This window comes from Chionomys nivalis, chromosome 10 (assembly GCF_950005125.1).
Source record: "Chionomys nivalis chromosome 10, mChiNiv1.1, whole genome shotgun sequence".
NCBI classification, from domain to species: Eukaryota; Metazoa; Chordata; class Mammalia; order Rodentia; family Cricetidae; genus Chionomys; species Chionomys nivalis.
Window position 1 is genome coordinate 21,838,342 of NC_080095.1, and position 20,310 is coordinate 21,858,651.

At 45.9% G+C, this 20,310-nt stretch overlaps 1 protein-coding gene across 1 annotated transcript; it reads left to right on the forward strand.

Annotated features, from left to right (window-relative positions):
* Positions 1 to 18,414: 18,414 nt before the first annotated feature.
* On the forward strand, positions 18,415 to 18,900 carry LOC130882984 (prothymosin alpha-like). The gene has a single exon (XM_057783124.1). It carries the CDS (start codon positions 18,478 to 18,480, stop codon positions 18,805 to 18,807), a length of 330 nt encoding a protein of 109 aa, XP_057639107.1. The 5' UTR covers positions 18,415 to 18,477; the 3' UTR covers positions 18,808 to 18,900.
* Positions 18,901 to 20,310: the final 1,410 nt, after the last annotated feature.

Genomic DNA, 20,310 nt, shown 5'->3' on the forward strand with positions numbered 1-20,310 from the left:
TGAGAAAGCTGATAGATGGCCATTATGCTTGGGGGACAGCATTCTCTGGGAGGCAGTGAGAGCCCTACCTCTGAGAAAATCCAATCAACCACCAGGACTATGAGAAACAGCAAGCTGATCAATCAAGGCCACAGAAGACCCTTAGATAAAAAGGAATCACCTGACGTGACCCTCAGACCTCCAGCGCCAAGCTAGCTGATGGGCAGGTTCCCACTGACAGTGATTGGAGGATGGGCATAGCTGTCCTGGGGCAGGAGTCCTTAGCCCAGAGTAACACCTACCCTGGCTGGAATACTGCCAGTCAGGTGGTAGCTGCGACTGCCCTGACCACAGGAGGCCAGTCACATGACCGTGGAGATACTTCTAAAATCACAGTGCCCTTGACTGCCGCCCATCAGGGGCTCAGAGGGTGCACCAAATGCACACGGCGATGAATGCCAGTTGGTATGGAATGGAGAACCCCATGCCAACAGATAGGAGTTCAACGCATGCATCCCCAGCCCTCTCCCACACCACGGGAAGCTTGCTTGTCACCTTGCAGATCAACTCCAGCAGGAGTGTGGCTTCTGCTCAACTCCACTTACCGTGAGACATCTATAGCCCCAGAAGGCAAGAGCATCCTGTCACCTGCCTGAGTGTGACTTACTTGTCACCACCCCATCAGGACAGCATGCCTGGACCAAAGTCTTTCCTCTATTTAGTTTGCATCCGTTTCAATCACCCCCATCAGAGAACTAGAATACCAACAGAACACCATTTTTGCAACACCATTAACTGGATTTTTAAATATTTTTACCTTGAACTTGTTATTTATTTAACCAACAAGGGCTATTGTGGGCTCTAAGACAAGGTCAGCAGACAGTCACTATCTCAGGTTCTGAGAGCCAGCCTGCCTCAGTCACACTTAGTGCCAGGCATAGCATGAACAAATAAAACTTTATTGACAAACACAGGGATGCCTGTGGCAGTCTCCAACTCCGCAGGGAGACTTGACCCAGTGGTCAACTCCTGACCTGGGAACACAGAAGAATAGATATATCTATCCAGAGTAGAAGGAAAACAATTTCCTGAAATTTTATTTAAAAAAAAAATAAAAAGCTTTTATCTAACTGACTTTGACATGCAAGGGAAAGACACGGCACAGCCAGTGAGTAGCCCTGACCCTGAGCTCCAGACAGCCCCAGACAGCCCTAGGTGGGTCTGAGCCCTCTGCAGCTAGCCAATGTCTTTCCCCCTTGCATCTTCCTGGATTTCCTCTCCTGTGAACTGAAGCTGTTAATGCCTGTGGGTACCATGTGGATTTTTAGGAGGAGACCAACTATGGAAGTGCTCCATACACTGTAGAAAGCTGTGTGGGCTTAGGAGTGGGAATGCCGGCATTCCCCTGCCTCATGCAATGCTTAGGTTTGGACCTGCCCCGCTACTAATTAGCTGTGGGATGTGGGCAGAGTCCCCTCTCATCTCTTCACTAGGTTTTCCTCGGTGTTGAGAGCTACGGTTTCTAAGATTAAAAGAAGGGAAAAGGGGCTGGAGAGATGGCTCAGAGGTTAAGAGCACTGGCTACTCTTCCAGAGGACCCGAGTTCAATTCAAAGCAACCACATGGTGGCTCACAAACATCTATAATGAGATCTGGTGCCCTCTTCTGAAATGTAGGCATACATGCCAATGGCATGTTGTATGCATAATAAATAAATTTTAAAAAAAAAAGGGAAAAAATTCCAGGTCAAAGACCCAGAAAAGTGTTTTCAGTAATATTAGTAACCCGGAAAGACCAGCTCTCACGGCTACCTCCAGTCTTTGAAGAAAAGCTCCACAGCGTAGTGAAACTGAGCTTAAGGTTTTTCTATCTGAGGGGTATGGAATAAGTTCACACGTGTGTTTTGGGGGGTCACGTTCTTTGTTTTTCTGTCCTCTATCATCTAATTCTTTCTAGTTCTTCTTTGTTTCAATTCTCTGCTCCAATTCTCCACTGCGTCTTTGTTCATCTAGCTTAAATACATTTTTTTTTAACAGGAGGCTAGAGGCAATAAGAAAAAAACTGACAAGAATTACACCTCATTGGCCATAGCACATTCCTTGGGTAAACAGTAAGGACAGAGCCCTTTACCATGGCAATGCAAGGTTTCAAGGTTTCAGGTGTGAGACAGTGGCCAGAGGCTGGGGACACAGTGCCCCGTGAGACAAGCTGCAAGACAGGTCTTTTATCAGCCAGGCTTCGCAAGTGAAGAATTGGCGTCATTTTTTAGCTTGCTTTGTATTAATAACCTTGGTTAGACATCTGCAACTCTGACCTTGTGCACATCTGTAAGGTTTTTAACTTATGGTCCGTTTGCCAAAGCGTTCAGTCTGTATGAACTTGCTCTGAGGTGAAAATGAGCTAATTGTGTGTAGTTTGGGTAAAAGAGACAAAGCAGGCTTTCAGGTGTCTTACTGTCCTCGTGGGACAGTAGATCTAGTGATGAAGCATCTCCTAGTATATTTTCTATATATCAAAATTATACAACTAAATGAGAAGTCATCTTCCTGGCCATTCACAGATATATGTGCCCATAAGATTGAGATGCAATCATGAGATTATACATATTTTATGAGATTACACACTACAATGAAGATATCAGGAGATACCATAGCTGCTTTAGCAAATGTGAAATTCCAGGCAGGAGCAACAGTTTCCAGAGGCAGTGGTCCTGTATGCCCAGCCTGGACAGGATTCTCCTCCATCAGAGAATCGCTCCTCCGGTGGGTTGACATCTGAACACTAGCTGTTGCCTGCTGCTGTGGTCTCTGACACAGTAAACTCATAGAAGAAACTTTCTCAAGTCTTAAGAGAGGCCCATGCAGGGACATGAGCCACAGAACACAAAGTGGGCATGACTGGAAAAGAAACTCCTCGTGACGATTACAGTTAAAACATTAAAAACACAGAATAAAGAAAGATTATTGAAAACTGCGAGAGGGAAGACCCAGGTCACATGTGAAGGCAGGGCCATAAGAATAACATGTGATTATTCAATAGAAACCTTTAAAACCTGAGGGCTTGGAGAGACGCAGTCTGCCATTTTGAAAGATCACAGATCACTACACAAAATATTATACCCAGAACAACTATATTTTATAAATGAAGGAGGGGGGAGGTGTTCCATGGTAAAAAACAAAAAACAAAACAAAAAAAAAACCCTGAAAGAATTGGTTACCACTAAGACAGCTCTACAGAAGATACTGGAAGAAATTCTTTGGCCCAAATAGGAGGTTAAACACATGCAGGAGGCCTCAGGGAAAAGTAAGTGATACGAACAAGGATAAGGACAGTGCCACAAAACTGACAAAAATCTATGTGCATCTTCCAATAATAATTTTGAATATTTTTAAACTTCTATTCATTTTAACTATGTGTGTCATGTGTGACTGTGTGCATGTGAGTCCAGGTGCTCTTGGAGGCCATTAGCAGGCATAGGATCCCCCTGAAGTTGGAGTTATGTGGTTGTAAGTCACCTGATGTGGACGCTGAGAGCCAAACATCAGTCCTCTGGAAAGGATGCAGATGAGCAGATTAGATTAGAAAACAGTGTCTATGTTTTCTGCCTCCAAAAAGCATGCCTTATCATCAAAGATAGACACCACCTTGGGGTAGAAAGACAGAAAAAAGGTATTCTGAGCCTGAGAAACTAGGAAACAAGCAGCTACAACTATCCAAATATCTAGCACAATAGAAAAAAAGAAACAAAACTAGTCAAAACAAGGTCACTTTGTACTCATTAAGGGACATTGTATCAAGAGATATTACAATTCTAAACATATGTGCACCAAACACGGGTGCCCCAAACACACACTGCTAGTGGTAACCCTACAGATTAACCCCAACACAGTAATGGCGGGGGACTCAATACCCCATTCTCACCAGCAGAGAGGTCATCCATACAAAATATAAACAAAGAAGCATTGAAGTTAATTAATGCCATAAATCAAATGGACCTAACGAATATCCGCAGAGCACTCCTCCTAAACACTACACGTTCTGTTCAGTAGCTCTGGGAACTATCTCCGAAGGAACTTCTGTATTAGGGCACAGTGCAGACCTTGACAGGTAGAGAGCTAAGGAAATAACATCTGGGCTCTACCTGACTACAGGTGGATGAAACTAGCAGTTAACAGCAAGAAAGCTTGCAGAATGGACATACACTCATGGAGACTAAACAGCACTCTGCCACCAGTGAACGGGCCACTGAAGAAAGAAGACGGACTGGCAAACACCTTCGAATTGAATTTTCACTCAGTTGGTATGAAAGTGCAATGTACAAACATCTATAGGCTACCATGAGGGCCATCTTAAGAAGGACGTTCAGGCACAGTCAGTTCCGGCCGGCGGAGGCACCAGCAGGCAGGCCTAGGCGGCGGAAGCACCGGCGCACAGACAGGCCCGGGCGGCGGAGGCACCAGCACGCAGGCAAGTCCGGGCGGCAGAGGCACCGGCGTGCAGGCAGGCCCGGGTGGCGGAGGCACCGACAGTCAGGCCCGGCAGGCAGGCCTAGGCGGCGGAAGCACCGGCGCGCAGGCAGGCCCAGGTGGCGGAGGCACCGGCAGGCAGGCCTAGGCGGTGGAAGCACCGGCGCACAGTCAGTTCCAGCCGGCGGAGGCACCAGCAGGCAGGCCTAGGCGGCGGAAGCAACGGCGCGCAGGCAGGCCCGGGCAGCGGAGGCACCAGCACGCAGGCAAGTCCTGGCGGCAGAGGCACCGGCGTGCAGGCAGGCCCGGGTGGCGGAGGCATCGGCAGTCAGGCCCGGCAGGCAGGCCTAGGCAGCGGAAGCACCGGCGCACAGACAGGCCCGGGCGGCGGAGGCACCAGCACGCAGGCAAGTCCGGGCGGCAGAGGCACCGGCGTGCAGGCAGGCCCGGGTGGCGGAGGCACCGACAGTCAGGCCCGGCAGGCAGGCCTAGGCGGCGGAAGCTCCGGCGCGCAGGCAGGCCCAGGTGGCGTAGGCACCAGCAGGCAGGCCTAGGCGGCGGAAACACCGGCGCACAGACAATTCCGGGCGGCGGAGGCACCGGCAGGCAGGCCCAGGCGGCGGAGGCACTGGATACAGGATAGTGCGGGCAAGAAACAGTGAAGCCTGCACTGAGAACAGATTGCCCCGCTACAATTAAATCAAACCCAATAGATAGCATCGGTAAGAGGAGATGGGCAGACGCCAAGGCAAGAATTCACCCAACAATCTGAAAAACAACATGAAAACACCAGAACCCAATGATCTTACAACACAAGGACTTGAACACCCTATCACAGGAGAAGAGGAAAAAACTGACTTTTTGAAAGCAATAGAGTCCCTTAAACAACATGTAAAAAACGCCCTCATAGAAATGGATGAGAAGTATAACAAAAAGTTTGAAGAAATGAGTAAATACGTAAATGATACCCTGGGAAGCCAAGAAAAAACGATCAAACAGGTAATGGAAACAGTCCAAGAATTGAAAACTGAAATGGAAGCAAGGAAGAAAACACAAACTGAGGACCAGCTGGATATGGCAAATATAGGTCAACGAGCAGAGACTACAGAAACAAGCATAATCAATAGAATACAAGAGATAGAAGAAAGAATCTCAGATTCTGAAGACAACATAGAGAAAATAAACGGACTGATCAAAGAAAACACCAAAACCAACAAATTCTCATCACAAAACATTCAGGAAATATGGGACACAATAAGAAGACCAAACCTAAGAATAATAGGGATAGAAGAAGGAGAAGAGGCACAGCTCAAAGGTCCAGAAAACATTTTTAACAAAATTATGGAAGAAAACTTCCCCAACATAAAGAAAGATATTCCTTTGAATATTCAAGAAGCATACAGAACACCAAACAGACTGGATCAAAAAAAAACGTCCCCTCGCCATATAATAATCAAAACACAAAATATACAGATTAAAGAAAGAATATTAAGAGCTGCAAAGGAAAAAGGCCAAGTAACTTATAAAGGTAAACCGATCAGACTTACACCTGACTTCTCTATGGAAACCATGAAAGCCAGAAGGTCCTGGATAGAGGTACTACAGAAACTAAGAGACCATGGATGCAAACCCAAACTACTATACCCAGCCAAGCTATCGTTCACTATCAATGGAGAAAACAAGACATTCCAGGATAAGAACAAATTTAAACAATACGTTGCCACAAATCCAGCCCTACAGAAAGTAATAGAAGGAAAATCACAACCCAAGGAATCCAACATTGCCAACACTGCCTACAATAACCCAGGCATCTAGCGACCCTTCAACAGCACAACTCAAAGAAGGGAGACACACAAACTCTTCTACCAAAAGCAGTAAGAATAACCGGAGTTAACAACCACTGGTCATTAATATCACTTAATATTAATGGTCTCAATTCACCAATAAAAAGGCACAGGCTAAGAGATTGGATACGAAAACAGGATCCAACAGTCTGCTGTTTGCAAGAAACTCATCTCAACCACAAAGACAGGCATCTACTCAGAGTAAAGGGTTGGGAAAAGGTTTTTCAAGCAAATGGTCCTAAGAAAAAAGCAGGTGTGGCCATACTAATTTCTAACAAAACTGACTTCAAACTAAAATCAATCAGAAGAGATCGAGAGGGACACTTTATACTCATAACAGGAACGATTCAGCAGGATGAAGTCTCAATCCTGAATATCTATGCCCCTAATATAAAAGCACCCACTTATGTAAAAGAAATATTGCTAAAACTCAAGGCAGACATCAAATCACACACACTAGTAGTAGGAGACTTCAACACACCTCTCTCACCAATGGACAGGTCAATCAGACAGAAAACTAATAGAGAATTAAGAGAATTGTTGGAGGTAATGAATCAAATGGACTTAACAGACATCTATAGAACACTCCACCCAAATAGGAAAGAATACACCTTCTTCTCTGCAGCTCATGGAACCTTCTCGAAAATTGACCACATACTTGGAAACAAAGGAAACCTCCACAGATACAAAAAAATATCAGTGTCCACCTGTGTCTTATCAGATCACCACGGATTAAAGTTAGAAGCCACCAACAAAGCTACCCCCAGAAAGCTGGCAAACTCATGGAAACTGAACAGTCAACTACTGAACCACACCTGGGTCAAGGAAGAAATTAAGAAAGAAATTAAAGTCTTCCTTGAATTTAATGAAAACAAAGAGACAACATACTCAAACCTATGGGACACGATGAAAGCAGTGCTAAGAGGAAAGTTCATAGCACTAAGTGCCCACTTAAAGAAAACGGAGAAAGCATACATTGGAGACTTAACAGCACACCTGAAAGCTCTAGAAAAAAAAGAAGCAGACGCACCCAGGAGGAGTAGAAGACTGGAAATAATCAAACTGAGGGCAGAAATCAACAAAATAGAAACACAGAAAACAGTCCAAAGAATCAATGAAACAAAAAGTTGGTTCTTGGAGAAAATCAACAAGATTGACAAACCCCTATCCAAACTAATTAAACGACAGAGAGAGAACACGCAAATAAATAAGATCAGAAATGAAAAGGGGGACATAACCACAGACACAGAGGAAATTCAGAGAATCATTAGATCTTACTACAAAAGCCTGTATGCCACAAAACTGGAAAATGCAAAAGAAATGGACACTTTTTTAGATAAGTACCATATACCAAACCTAAACCAAGACCAGGTGAACGATCTAAATAGACCTGTTAGTCGCGAAGAATTAGAAACAGTTATCAAAAATCTCCCTTCCAAAAAAAGCCCAGGGCCAGATGGTTTCAATGCAGAATTCTACCAGAACTTCCAAGAAGAACTAATACCTATACTTCTTAATGTATTTCACAATATAGAAACAGAAGAGTCATTGCCAAATTCCTTTTATGAAGCTACAGTTACCCTGATACCAAAACCACACAAAGACCCAACCAAGAAAGAGAATTACAGGCCTATCTCACTCATGAACATCGACGCAAAAATTCTCAATAAAATACTGGCAAACCGAATCCAAGAACACATTAGAAAAGTTATCCATTATGATCAAGTAGGCTTCATTCCAGAGATGCAGGGCTGGTTCAACATACGCAAATCTATCAATGTAATCAACCATATAAATAAACTGAAAGAAAAAAACCATATGATCATTTCATTAGATGCTGAAAAAGCATTCGACAAAATTCAACACTCCTTTATGATAAAGGTCTTGGAGAGATTAGGGATACAAGGGGCATACCTAAATATAATAAAAGCTATTTACAGCAAGCCGACAGCTAACATTAAATTAAATGGAGAAAAACTCAAAGCCATCCCACTAAAATCAGGAACACGACAAGGATGTCCACTCTCTCCATACCTCTTCAATATAGTGCTTGAAGTTCTAGCAATAGCAATAAGACAACATAAGGGGATCAAGGGGATCCGTATTGGAAAGGAAGAAGTTAAGCTTTCATTATTTGCAGATGATATGATAGTATACATAACCGACCCCAAAAACTCTACCAAAGAACTCCTACAGCTGATAAACACCTTTGGTAATGTGGCAGGATACAAAATCAACTCCAAAAAATCAGTTGCCTTCCTATACACTAAGGATAAGGAAGCAGAGAGGGAAATCAGAGAAGCATCACCTTTCACGATAGCCACAAATAGCATAAAATACCTTGGGGTAACTCTGACCAAGGAAGTGAAAGATCTATTTGGCAAGAACTTTAAGTCTTTGAAGAAAGAAATTGAAGAGGACACCAGAAAATGGAAGGACCTCCCTTGCTCTTGGATTGGGAGGATCAACATAGTAAAAATGGCAATTCTACCAAAAGCAATCTATAGATTCAACGCAATCCCCATCAAAATCCCATCAAAATTCTTCACAGATCTGGAGAAGACAATAATCAACTTTATATGGAAAAACAAAAAACCCAGGATAGCCAAAACAATCTTATACAATAAAGGATTGTCTGGAGGCATTACCATCCCTGACTTCAAACTCTATTACAGAGCTACAGTACTGAAAACGGCTTGGTACTGGCATAAAAACAGAGAAGTCGACCAATGGAATAGAATAGAAGACCCTGACTTTAGCCCACAAACCTATGAACACCTGATTTTCGATAAAGGAGCTAAAAGTATACAATGGAAAAAAGAGAGCATCTTCAACAAATTGTGCTGGCAAAACTGGAAGTCAATCTGTAGAAGAATGAAAATAGATCCATATATATCACCATGCACAAAACTCAAGTCCAAATGGATTAAAGACCTCAATATTAGTCCAAACACACTGAATCTGATAGAAGAGAAAGTGGGAAGTACTCTACAACACATGGGCACAGGAGAACACTTCCTACGTACAACCCCAGCAGCACAAACACTAAGGACATCATTGAATAAATGGGACCTCCTGAGACTGAGAAGCTTCTGTAAAGCAAAGGACACTGTCACTAAGACAGAAAGGCAACCCACTGACTGGGAGAAGATCTTCACCAACCCCGCAACTGACAAAGGTCTGATATCCAAAATATACAAAGAACTCAAGAAATTAGACCGTAAAAGGTTAATCAATCCAATTATAAAATGGGGCACTGAGCTGAACAGAGACTTTTCAACAGAAGAAGTTCAAATGGCCAAAAGTCACTTAAGATCATGCTCAACTTCCTTAGCAATCAGGGAAATGCAAATCAAGACAACATTAAGATACCATCTTACACCGGTCAGAATGGCTAAAATCAAAAACACCAATGATAGCCTCTGCTGGAGAGGTTGTGGAGAAAGGGGCACTCTCATCCATTGCTGGTGGGAATGCAAACTTGTGCAACCACTTTGGAAAGCAGTGTGGCGGTTTCTCAGGAAAGTCGGGTTCAACCTACCTCTTGACCCAGCAATACCACTATTGGGAATATACCCAAGAGATGCCCAAACATACAACAAAAGTATATGCTCAACTATGTTCATAGCAGCATTGTTTGTAATTGCCAGAACCTGGAAACAACCTAGATGTCCTTCAGTGGAAGAATGGATGAAGAAAGTATGGAATATATACATATTAGAGTACTACTCAGCAGTAAAAAACAATGACTTCTTGAATTTTGCATACAAATGGACGGAAATTGAAAACACTATCCTGAGTGAGGTAAGCCAGACCCAAAAAGAGGAACATGGGATGTACTCACTCATATTTGGTTTCTAGCCATAAATAAAGGACATTGAGACTATAATTCGTGACTCTAGAGAAGCTAAATAAGAAGGTGAACCCAAAGAAAAACATATAAGCATCCCCCTGAATATTAACCTTCATCAGGCGATGAAAGAAGACAGAGACAGAGACCAACATTGGAGCACTGGACTGAAGTCTCACGATCCAAAGGAGGAGCAGAAGGAGAGTGAGCACGAGCAAGGAACTCAGGACGGCGAGGGGTGCACCCACACACTGAGGCAATGGGGATGATCTATCGGGAACTCACCAAGGCCAGCTGGCCGGGGACTGAAAAAGCATGGGACAAAACCGGTCTCGCTGAACATAATGGACAATGAGGACTACTGAGAACTGAAGAACAATGGCAATGGGTTCTTGATCCTATTGCATGTAATGGCTTTGTGGGAGCCCAGGTGGTTTGGATGCTCACCTTAATAGACCTGGATGGAGGTGGGTGGTCCTTGGACCTCCCACAGGGCAGAGAAACCTGCTTGCTCTTTGGGCTGAGGAGGAAGGAAGACTTGATTGGGGGAGGGGGAGGGAACGGGAGGTGGTGGCGGGGAAGAGGCAGAAATCTTTAATAATTAAATTAATAAAAAAAAATAATAATAAAAACTTTATTAGGAAAAAAAAAAAAAGAAGGACGTTCATAGTGCTGATTGCTTACACAAAAAAAGTCAGAGAGTATTCAAGCGAATAATTTACCCATATACTTCGCAGCCGTGGAAAAACAAAAGCAAACCAAACCCAAAGCAGTAGATAGGGAGAGATAATATCAGGGTAGAAAATGGCAAAACATAAATAGGAAAAAAGTACAATGAATCAATGAATGGAGAATTAGGTCTTTGAAAAGATAAACAAGATTGACAAACTCTTAGTCAAATTAGCCAAAAGACAAAAGAGGGAAAATTCGAATTAATAAAATTAGAGAGATGAAAAGGGAAAAATTACAATAGATACCAATGAAATTCAGAAAACCATAAAGACATATCTTAAAAACCTATATTTGATTAAATTTTTAAAGTCTAAAAGAAATTAATAGATTCCTAGATGTGAACAGCATACCAAAGTTAAACCACAAGGGAATAAATAACTAGATTGATAATCAGCAATGAAACTGAAGCAATAATAAAAGTTCTCCCAACTAAAACAGCCCAGAACCAGATGGATTTATAGTAGAAGTCTACCAGGCCTTCAAAGAAGAACTAATGCCAATACTTTTTAAATTATTTCATAAACTAGAAAAGGAGCCAGGAAGTGGTGGTACACACCTTTAATCCCAACACTTGGAAGGCAGAGGCAGCTGGATCTCTGAGTTTGAGGACAACCTGACCTACAGAGTGAGTTCTAGGGCTACACAGAGAAACCCTGTCTTGAAAAACAAATGAACAAACAAAAGAGAGAGGGGGAGGGGGAAAGGAAAGGAAAGGAAAGGAAAGGAAAGGAAAGGAAAGGAAAGGAAAAAGGAAAGGAAAGGAAAAAGGAAAGGAAAGGAAAAAGGAAAGGAAAGGAAAGGAAAGGAAAGGAAAGGAAAGGAAAGGAAAGGAAAGGAAAGGAAGGTGATGGTTGGTTTTGTCAACTTGACACAATGTAGAATCACCTGAGAAGGGACTCTCAGTGAGGGGCTGTCTAGATTAGATTAGTCTGTGGGCATGCCTGTGAAAAGCTGTCTTGATTCGTGGGAAGATATGCTCACTGTGAGTGGCTCCATTCCTTAGGCAGGGGAGCCTGGGTTGTGTAAAAATGGAGAAAACCAGCAGACCACAAGTTTGCCTGCGTTCCTACTCTCTGCCCTTGACTGTAGATGTGACTAGCTGCTTCAAGTTCCAGTCACCTTGACTTCTCAGCAATAAACCCCTGTCCCCTAAGTTGCTTTGTTGGGGGTATTTTACTAAAGCAACAACAAAACAAAACAAAACAAAACTCAGACTCTTGCTGATCCAGTCTCCTGTCAAGCGCCCTTCTTCCCCACAGGGCTCAACCCCAGGGTCTTTGTGGGGACCCTCTGTCTGCAGTAACCCTTCATCTTCCTACACCAGGGTCGCCCTGTTTTCCCAAACCCAGCGCTGCTAGTATCTCCTCTCTTTTCCTTTCCTCCAATCCCCCTTCCGATTCCTCCTCCCCCTCCCCCTTCCCTTCTCTTCTATAGCTCTCCCGTCCCCTCTGCATTTCTCTCCCATTCTCTTCCCCTGCCTGTTCTGTCTCTCATCTCTTTTCTCCACTGTCTGTCTATTTCCCTGTTAGTGTTTGTTCTCTCTCTCTCTCCTTCATGCCCTCTCTCTTCCTCCTTTTCCTCCCCATCTCTCTCTTTCTCCCAGTCTGTCTCCTCCCTCTATACCCTCGCCCCCACCCCTGCTGCTCATCAGACCATCCCTTCTTCACTTCACATGCTGTGCAAGGAATTTTCCCCCTGTTGCCTGCAGGCAAGCTGGTGAAGAATGAATTTTTAATTTGCTTTTCCCTTATTTGGCTCCTTTACCCAGGAAAGTGGACCTTGTGTACCTCCACATGGGACTAGAGATGACACACCTTGATCTCTGAGTTTGGTTTTGTCATTTCCCATTGAAATCAAATTCACACAGAAAGTCAGGCACCAGACCAGAGAACTGGAGCAGCCAGTTCAGGCCTTACCGTGGTCCGCTGACTACAGGGACAGTGCTGGGGACAAGGAGCCTGTGGGGTTCAGTCCTAAGCAGAGAACTTTTAGAAAGGCTCTCGCTTCAGTGTCTAAGACGGTAGGAACCTGCAGTAGGGTTCCCAGCCAAGACATGGGGAGCAAGAGCCCCAAAGGGGATCCTGTGCAGAACCACCTACAGCCTTCTAGGGATATCCACCACAGTGGGGTCTTGAGTCTCAGTAGACAGAGGGATGCTAAGGAGAGTGGGGAGTGGAGACTTCCCTGGGGAGGCTTTTCTTCCTCGGTTTAGCTGCAAAAAGGAAGCTGAGTCAGGGTCAGCTTGCCTGCGTTTCCACCATTTCCATAATGTTCTCTGGTTTGATGGCACTGAATCAATGCCACATGGGAAGGTTGAGGGGACACTCACTGTCCTTATCATACCCGAGCTCACCTTTATCCTCTGGGTCTCAACTCGAATGTCACATCACTGTGAAGTTCCCTTGTCACCGAGTAAGACTCGCTGGCTCCTGCCCCTCCTCACTTGACTACCGCCCTTCGGACCATCGCCGCCATTCTGCGATTGTGTTTTTATTAACTTGTGTCACTTGTTGCCTCAACACTTCCTCCACAGAAACGCAAGTCCCCTTAGACAGGGCCTTGCTGTTCTTCTGGCCATCCTATTCCCAACACCTGGCACAGTGCCTGTTACATGATAGACAGCCAGGAAATAGCCACTGAAGGGATGGTGGAGTGAATGAATGAATTAATGAATGAGTCTGTTCTTTCCAAAGTTCTGATGTCATCACTGAGGAGACTGGGAGGTTTCCTGCACAACTGGTGGGTGCCTGTCTAGGATATGGGGGAAGCCCCCGCCAGTCCCTCACTGCCTCTCTAGCCAAGACCTTGTGGTGTGGAGCTTCCCCCATTCACGGGGCCCCACTACCAGAGCCTTACACCCAACCAGCCTGCTATCCTCTTAAACCAGACCTGTATCTCCTTTGGAGTTGTAATTAAAATAACATATTCACCAGCTGGGTTTTTTTTCCTCCCTAGATTTAATCTGCCCAGGCTCTAATTTGCATATTAAAAGCACTAATTAGCCCCTCTGAGTGCTTGGGCACGGAGAGGGCAGTAGCTGGTCACATTGTCCCAGCAGACAGGTTCCCAATGCTCCGGGCAAGGAGTCGGAGGCGGCCAAGCCCTGGGCACGTGCAGGCAGCCTTTGTTTCAGAGTCTTTGGGTATTGGGAGGCTCCTCAGCTTCTTCCTCATGACTCACTTTCTCTTTGAAGTATCGTGTTTGATCTGTTTGCTTGTCTGTCAATTTTTGGTTTAACTCCTTTGGAGTGTGTATGTTTGAACCTTCCTGGCCACGCCAAGGCTCAGAGTCCCAGAAAGTGCAGCTGGCCTTCAACCTGTGTGACAACCATGAGCCACAAATTCCCAGACCAAAGGGCTGTGTCCCTTCCCAACGCTGTCCCCAAGGAAGAGCAGGAGCAGTTCCAGCCTGTTGGTCCTTTCAAATTATGTCTTTCCTGGATCCATTCAAAGGAATAGCTAATTGCTGTTGTTATTATTTGCTTAAACATAAATTGGGTGCAGTGTGTAAGGGAGGCAACCATAAAAACTGCCGGCCTGTGAAGCGAGGTTCTAAACAGCTTCCAGAGGGCAGACCCAGAGGTGGCATTAGCAGTCCCCAAGATGGCTGGGATTTTCTGCTCCCCCTAGATGGAGCCATTAGCCGGGGATGTGCCTACCCAATCCATGGCTGTGGGAGGACTAAACATGGCAGGAGCTGGCAACAGCCAGCCATGATGACAGCTGGGGAGCTGGTTCCAGAAGCCCATAAACTCCAACCCAAGATCCCTTTGACTGCTCCCAGATCCCAGGCTTTACCAGGCAAACAGCAGGAGCTGGGCCACAGTGAAACAGGCAGATGGTGGCTGTGCTGGCCCCAGGGGACAGACCCAAACCTGAGGAGAATAAAGGCAGGAAAGAGTGTGGTAGTGGTGCACTATGGTTCCAGACTGGAATGCAGATCAGTCTGCAGGTCCTGATCACGGGGACCCTAGGAAGGCTCCCGTGCCCTCTGTGGCTACGCTAGACTCAACACCAGCCCCCTAATGGAGGCACTCTGGTCCCTGCACCCAGCCCCACCTGGAGGACAGTGTCACTTGGACTCTGTCTCCAATGGCCTGCTGCTGGGAGGAACTAACTAGCAGGCAGCTTTGAAAGGAGTGTTAGAAATCAGGCTAAAAGCTTCAAGATCAAGTGTATGCCTACAGTCAGCACCAAGGTCAAGTGTACACCTACAGTCAGCACCAAGGTCAAGTGTGTGCCTACAGTCAGCACCAAGGTCAAGTGTGCACCTACATTCAGCACCAAGGTAGTGTGCACCTACATTCAGCACCAAGGTCAAGTGTGCACCCACAGTCAGCACCAAGGTCAAGTGTGTGTCTACAGTCAGCACCAAGGTCAAGTGTGCACCCACAGTCAGCACCAAGGTCAAGTGTGTGCCTACAGTCAGCACCAAGGTCAAGTGTGCACCCACATTCAGCACCAAGGTCAAGTGTATGCCTACAGTCAGCACCAAGGTCAAGTGTGTGCCTACAGTCAGCACCAAGGTAGTGTGCACCTACAGTCAGCACCAAGGTCAAGTGTGCACCCACAGTCAGCACCAAAGTATGAGAGAAGGAAACAATGCCAGGATGTGCTTCATGGAGAGAAGACAGGAGATTCTTGACTCTGGGGGCAAATCACTAGAAAGCTAGGAAAAGCAGGCCAGCTAAAAAGTGTACCTACCATCATGTGGTCTGGGCAGGAAAGAAAGACAAACAATGGGTATGTAGATCAGGTGTCAGGAGAGCAGTGTGGGCAGGAGGCAGGAGTTCAAGCCTAGCTATCATTGGTTACAGAGTGATGATGGGTGGGACTTGGCACGTCTACCCTCCTGACCATCTAGAGAAAGCCAACACAGGCGGTGTGGTGGTTTGAAAAAAATGGCACTGGGTGGTAGAGGCGCACACCTTTAATTCCAGCACTTGGGAGGCAGAGGCAGGCAGATCTCTGTGAGTTCAAGACCTGCCTGGTCTATAGAGTGAGTTCCAGGTCTGGTTCCATAGCAAATGAAGAGAAACCCTATCTTGAAAAATCAAACAAGTAAAAGAAAAAGAAAGAAAGAAAATGTCCCTCTTTCCCCAAAGGGAAAAGGAGGTACGGCCTTGAAGTGGGTGTGGCCTTGTTGAAGTAGGCGTGGCCTTGTTGACGTGGGCGTAGCCTTTGTTGAAGGAAGTATGCTATTGTGGGGCAGTCTTTGAAGTCTATTTTACTCAAGCTTTGCTCAGTGTGACACTCATGACTACTTCCTGTTGTCTGCATATCAACATGTAGCAGCTCCTTTCCCAACACCATGTCTGCCTGCATGCCACCGCGTTCCCCACCATGATCATGTGGACAAAACCTCTGAAACTGTAAGATGTCACCTTAGTTAAATGTTCTCCTTTACAAGCGTTGGCATGGTCGTGGTGTCTCTTCACAGCAATGGATCAGTGACGAATACGGGAGTTCACCAGAAGATGTGGGGATGGACAGGCAGGGGAGGTAGTTGTAGAGAAGGTTGGGGGCTGGATCAGAGTGGGCTGATGTGAAAAGGACACCTTGTTTCCATCTGGGACCTCTCTGAACAAAAGACAAAGAAGAGACACTGGAAAAGGCAATGACGTGAATGATCCCTAAAGTGAGGAGCCAGCCTCAGGAACTTCAGGGTTACTATGTCCAAAGACCTGGGCTAGGGGGTGGCTCAGTGATGGAGAACCTGGTTAGCAACTACAAAGCTGGAGTTCCATTCTCATTATTTTTTTTTCCTAAGTCCCAAATTCCACCAGGAAATGCATGTATTGTGGAATGTTCTTTTCACAACCATGGAGAGAAGAATTCTTCCATAAAAGCAGCAGGAACCCCATGATAATCTGTTGCTGGTCACTTCTCCCTTAATATATGGAAGGCCCATTGTGGATGATCCAAGGCCTAGCGTAGAAACTGAGCCCAGCCCTCTCCTCAGAACATATTTGGCTCCTCCCAGATCCCTGTGCTTTAGAAACTCATTCTCTGTGAAAAAGGACCTAGACTCAGGCCCACTGGCAGATTGCAGTGGGTTCTGAAGTACTGCCTTGAGACCTAAAGACCACGGTTACCAGGGCATCCCAGAGATGACCAGCAGTCCCCAGTGCAGCACCTCTTGGTTCTGGGGTCTTTTAATTTATATACAGCTCTCTCTCTCTCTCTCTTTCTCTCTCTCTCTCTCTCTCTCTCTCTCTCTCTCTCTCTGTGTCTGTGTGTGTGTGTGTCTGTGTGTGTGTGTGTCTGTGTGTGTAGGTATATGTCCCAGGAGCCATGCAGAAGCGGGGTGTAGGACGACAGGAGTGTGTAGCATCACTTTTGCCTTTGGGCTTGTGGAAAGAGAAATCTAAGTTAAAAGGAAAGGGTTTCTTACGCTGTTCAGGATGCCTGTCTAGGGAATGGTGCTCTCCACAATGGATTGGGTCTTCCTTCATCAATTGACAAGCAAGAATAATCCCTCACAACCGTGTCCAGAGAGGGGGACCTAGTCAGTCCCCATTCAGTTTCTCTTCCAAGGTGACTCTAAGTGTGGCAAACTGACCTTTCAAACTGATTGTCACTCCAGGCCCAGCTAACCCAGGCCTCAGTGCCCAGTACCTAAGGGATTATTGATGTCCTCCCCCCACCCCGGCCAGCTCCTCAGGGAGCATGCCCCTGCCCCAGAGAAGGAAGATCTGAAAAGAAATGAGTCCTGCTCTCTCCTCACAACTTCCTCTCCTCGGGGCCACAGGAATAAAGCCTGGGCTCAGGATGGCTCTTAAAACCACACCCCTTCCTTGATCTCTCTACCCTCTTTCCTACTAGACACCTGATCTTTGGACAGATCTCTGAGCCTGACAGTTGTTCTTCCTAAAACCACCTATACCCTGAAGAGAGTCTGGGACAGAGTCAAGAAAAGGGCAACTCCAGCTTCTGGTGGTCACGGGAGGCCAAGTAGGTAACTTACTTATGGCTGCACAGGTGTGAGACGGAACTCCTGCCACTCATAGACGGTCTGTTCCCAGCAGATCCCACGGGAGCACCAAGTCCTAAAAGCCAGGCTCCCAAAGTCTCACAACATTCCATCTGCCTCATTCTGTGGGTCAAAGAGGTCAAGAACCATGAAGTCAGGGTGTAGACTCCACCCTTCGATGAGAACAGCAGGGGTTTCCAGCCACCACCCCACCGCTTCTACAAACTGACAGGTACAAGAATGTTCATTACAGCACCATGCTACAGTGACTCTCAAAACAGCAGAGCCCATGGCTGCGGCTGGGAGAATCGTCCATGAACCAGAGAGCTCTGCCTATACAACTTGGATAAACTGAAGGCCGTGGACTGGCTGCTCTGAAAAGCCATCTTTGCATTGTTCCCGGTGCTGCTCGGCGCTCGCTGCAGCCGCCTTCGCAGCCCGCCCGCCCGCCCCCTCCTCCTCCTCCTCCTCCTCCTCCTCCTCCTCCTCCTCCTCCTCCTCCTCCTCCTCCTCCTCCTCCTCCTCCTCCTCCTCCTCCTCCTCCTCCGCGGTGGACTCAGACAGCTCTCTCGCCACAGTCCTCGAACTTGATTCGTCTCGCCCTCGCTGCAGCGGATCACCTGCGTGCCCCACCATGTCAGGCGCGGCCGTGGACACCAGCTCCGAGATCACCACCAAGGACTTGAAGGAGAAGAAGGAAGTTGTGGAGGAGGCTGAGAATGGAAGAGACGCACCTGCCAATGGCAATGCTAATGAGGAAAATGGGGAACAGGAAGCCGACAATGAGGTAGATGAAGAAGAGGAAGGTGGGGAGGAAGAGGAGGAGGAGGAAGAAGGTGACGGTGAGGAAGAGGATGGAGATGAAGATGAGGAAGCTGAGGCTCCTACGGGCAAGCGGGTAGCTGAAGACGATGAGGATGATGATGTTGACACCAAGAAGCAGAAGACTGACGAGGATGACTAGACAGCAAAGGAAAAGCTAAACTAAGGCCGCCGTGACCTGTTCAACCCTCCACTTCCCGTCTCAGAATTTAAACGTGGTCACCTTCGAGTAGAGGAGCAGCCCCCGCCCCCCCCCCCACAGCGGGCAGTGCCACCCACAGATGACATGTGCTCTTCATCAACCCACCAAAACCACAACATGAATTTGCAACAGGGGAGGAAAAAACCAAAACTTCCAAGGCCCTGCTTTTTTTCTTTTTCTTTCTTTCTTTCTTTCTTTCTTTCTTTATTTATTTATTTATTTATTTCTTTATTATGTATACAAATTCTGTCTGTGTGTATGCCTGCAGGCCAGAAGAGGGCACCAGACCTCATTACAGATGGTTGGGAACCACCATGTGGTTGCTGGGAATTGAACTCAGAACCTTTGGAAGAGCAGGCAATGCTCTTAACCACTGATCCATCTCTCCAGCCCGCCCCCCCCCGCTTTTTTTCTTAAAAATACTTTAAAAGGAAAATTTGTTTGTATTTTTTATTTACATTTTATATTTTTGTACATATTGTTAGGGGTCAGCCATTTTTGATGATGACGGGTGACCAGACCAGCCTTCAGAGCGTTCTCTGTCCTACTTCTGACCTTACTTGTGGGGTGACCATGTTCTTTATAATCTCAAAGGAGAAAAAAAAAACATTGTAAAAAAAAACAAAAACGACAACAAAAAAGCAATCTTATTCCGAGCATTCCAGTAACTTTTTGTGTTTGTGCCTAGCTGTACTGTAAGTAGTTGGTTTGTATGAGATGGTTAAAAAGGCCAAAGATAAAAGGCTTCTTTTTTCTTCCTTTTTTTTTTGTCTATGAAGTTGCTGTTTATTTTTCTTTTTTCTTTCTTTTTTTTTTTTTTTGGCCTGTTTGATGTATGTGTGAAACAATGTCCAACAATAAACCGGAATTTTATTTTGCTGAGTTGTTCTAAAAAAAAAAACAAACAAAAAAAAAACTGAAGGCCGTGTTGATTGGGAAGACTCAAGTTGTAGGAAGTAAATACATAGCAGGGCGTGGTTCTTAAGGAAATGTTTTGTACTTACTTATTTTCCGGGTGACTGTATGCGTGTGAGATCGGGTGCCTGGGTACCACAGTACACCTGTGGATGTCAGTTCTCTCCACCACTTTGGTTCAGAGGCAGGCAAGGCCTCTCTTGTTTCTGTTGCTGTGCTGCATACTCCAGGCTAGCTGGCCTCAGGTCACCTAGCTGATTGCTCCTGTTTCCCCCACCCTACGTCAATGTAGGATCTCTGAGATTACAGATGTGGACCACCAAACCCCATGTTTTTTACTAGGGTCCCAGGGGTAGACCTCATGCCCTTAGGCTTGTGTGGCAAACACTTGTTCTCACCCAGCCATCCCCACCCCTTGGCCCATTTGTTCTATATCTAACGGCATATAATAATATACATTCACAGGGTGCCACATGATGGGATAAAAATAAAGCACACTGTGGAAAGACCTGATTAAGGTACTACGTG

Excerpts from the sequence above, each read along its gene's own strand:
- LOC130882984 (XM_057783124.1), top strand. The coding sequence starts at position 18,478 with ATGTCAGGCGCGGCCGTGGACACCAGCTCCGAGATCACCACCAAGGAC.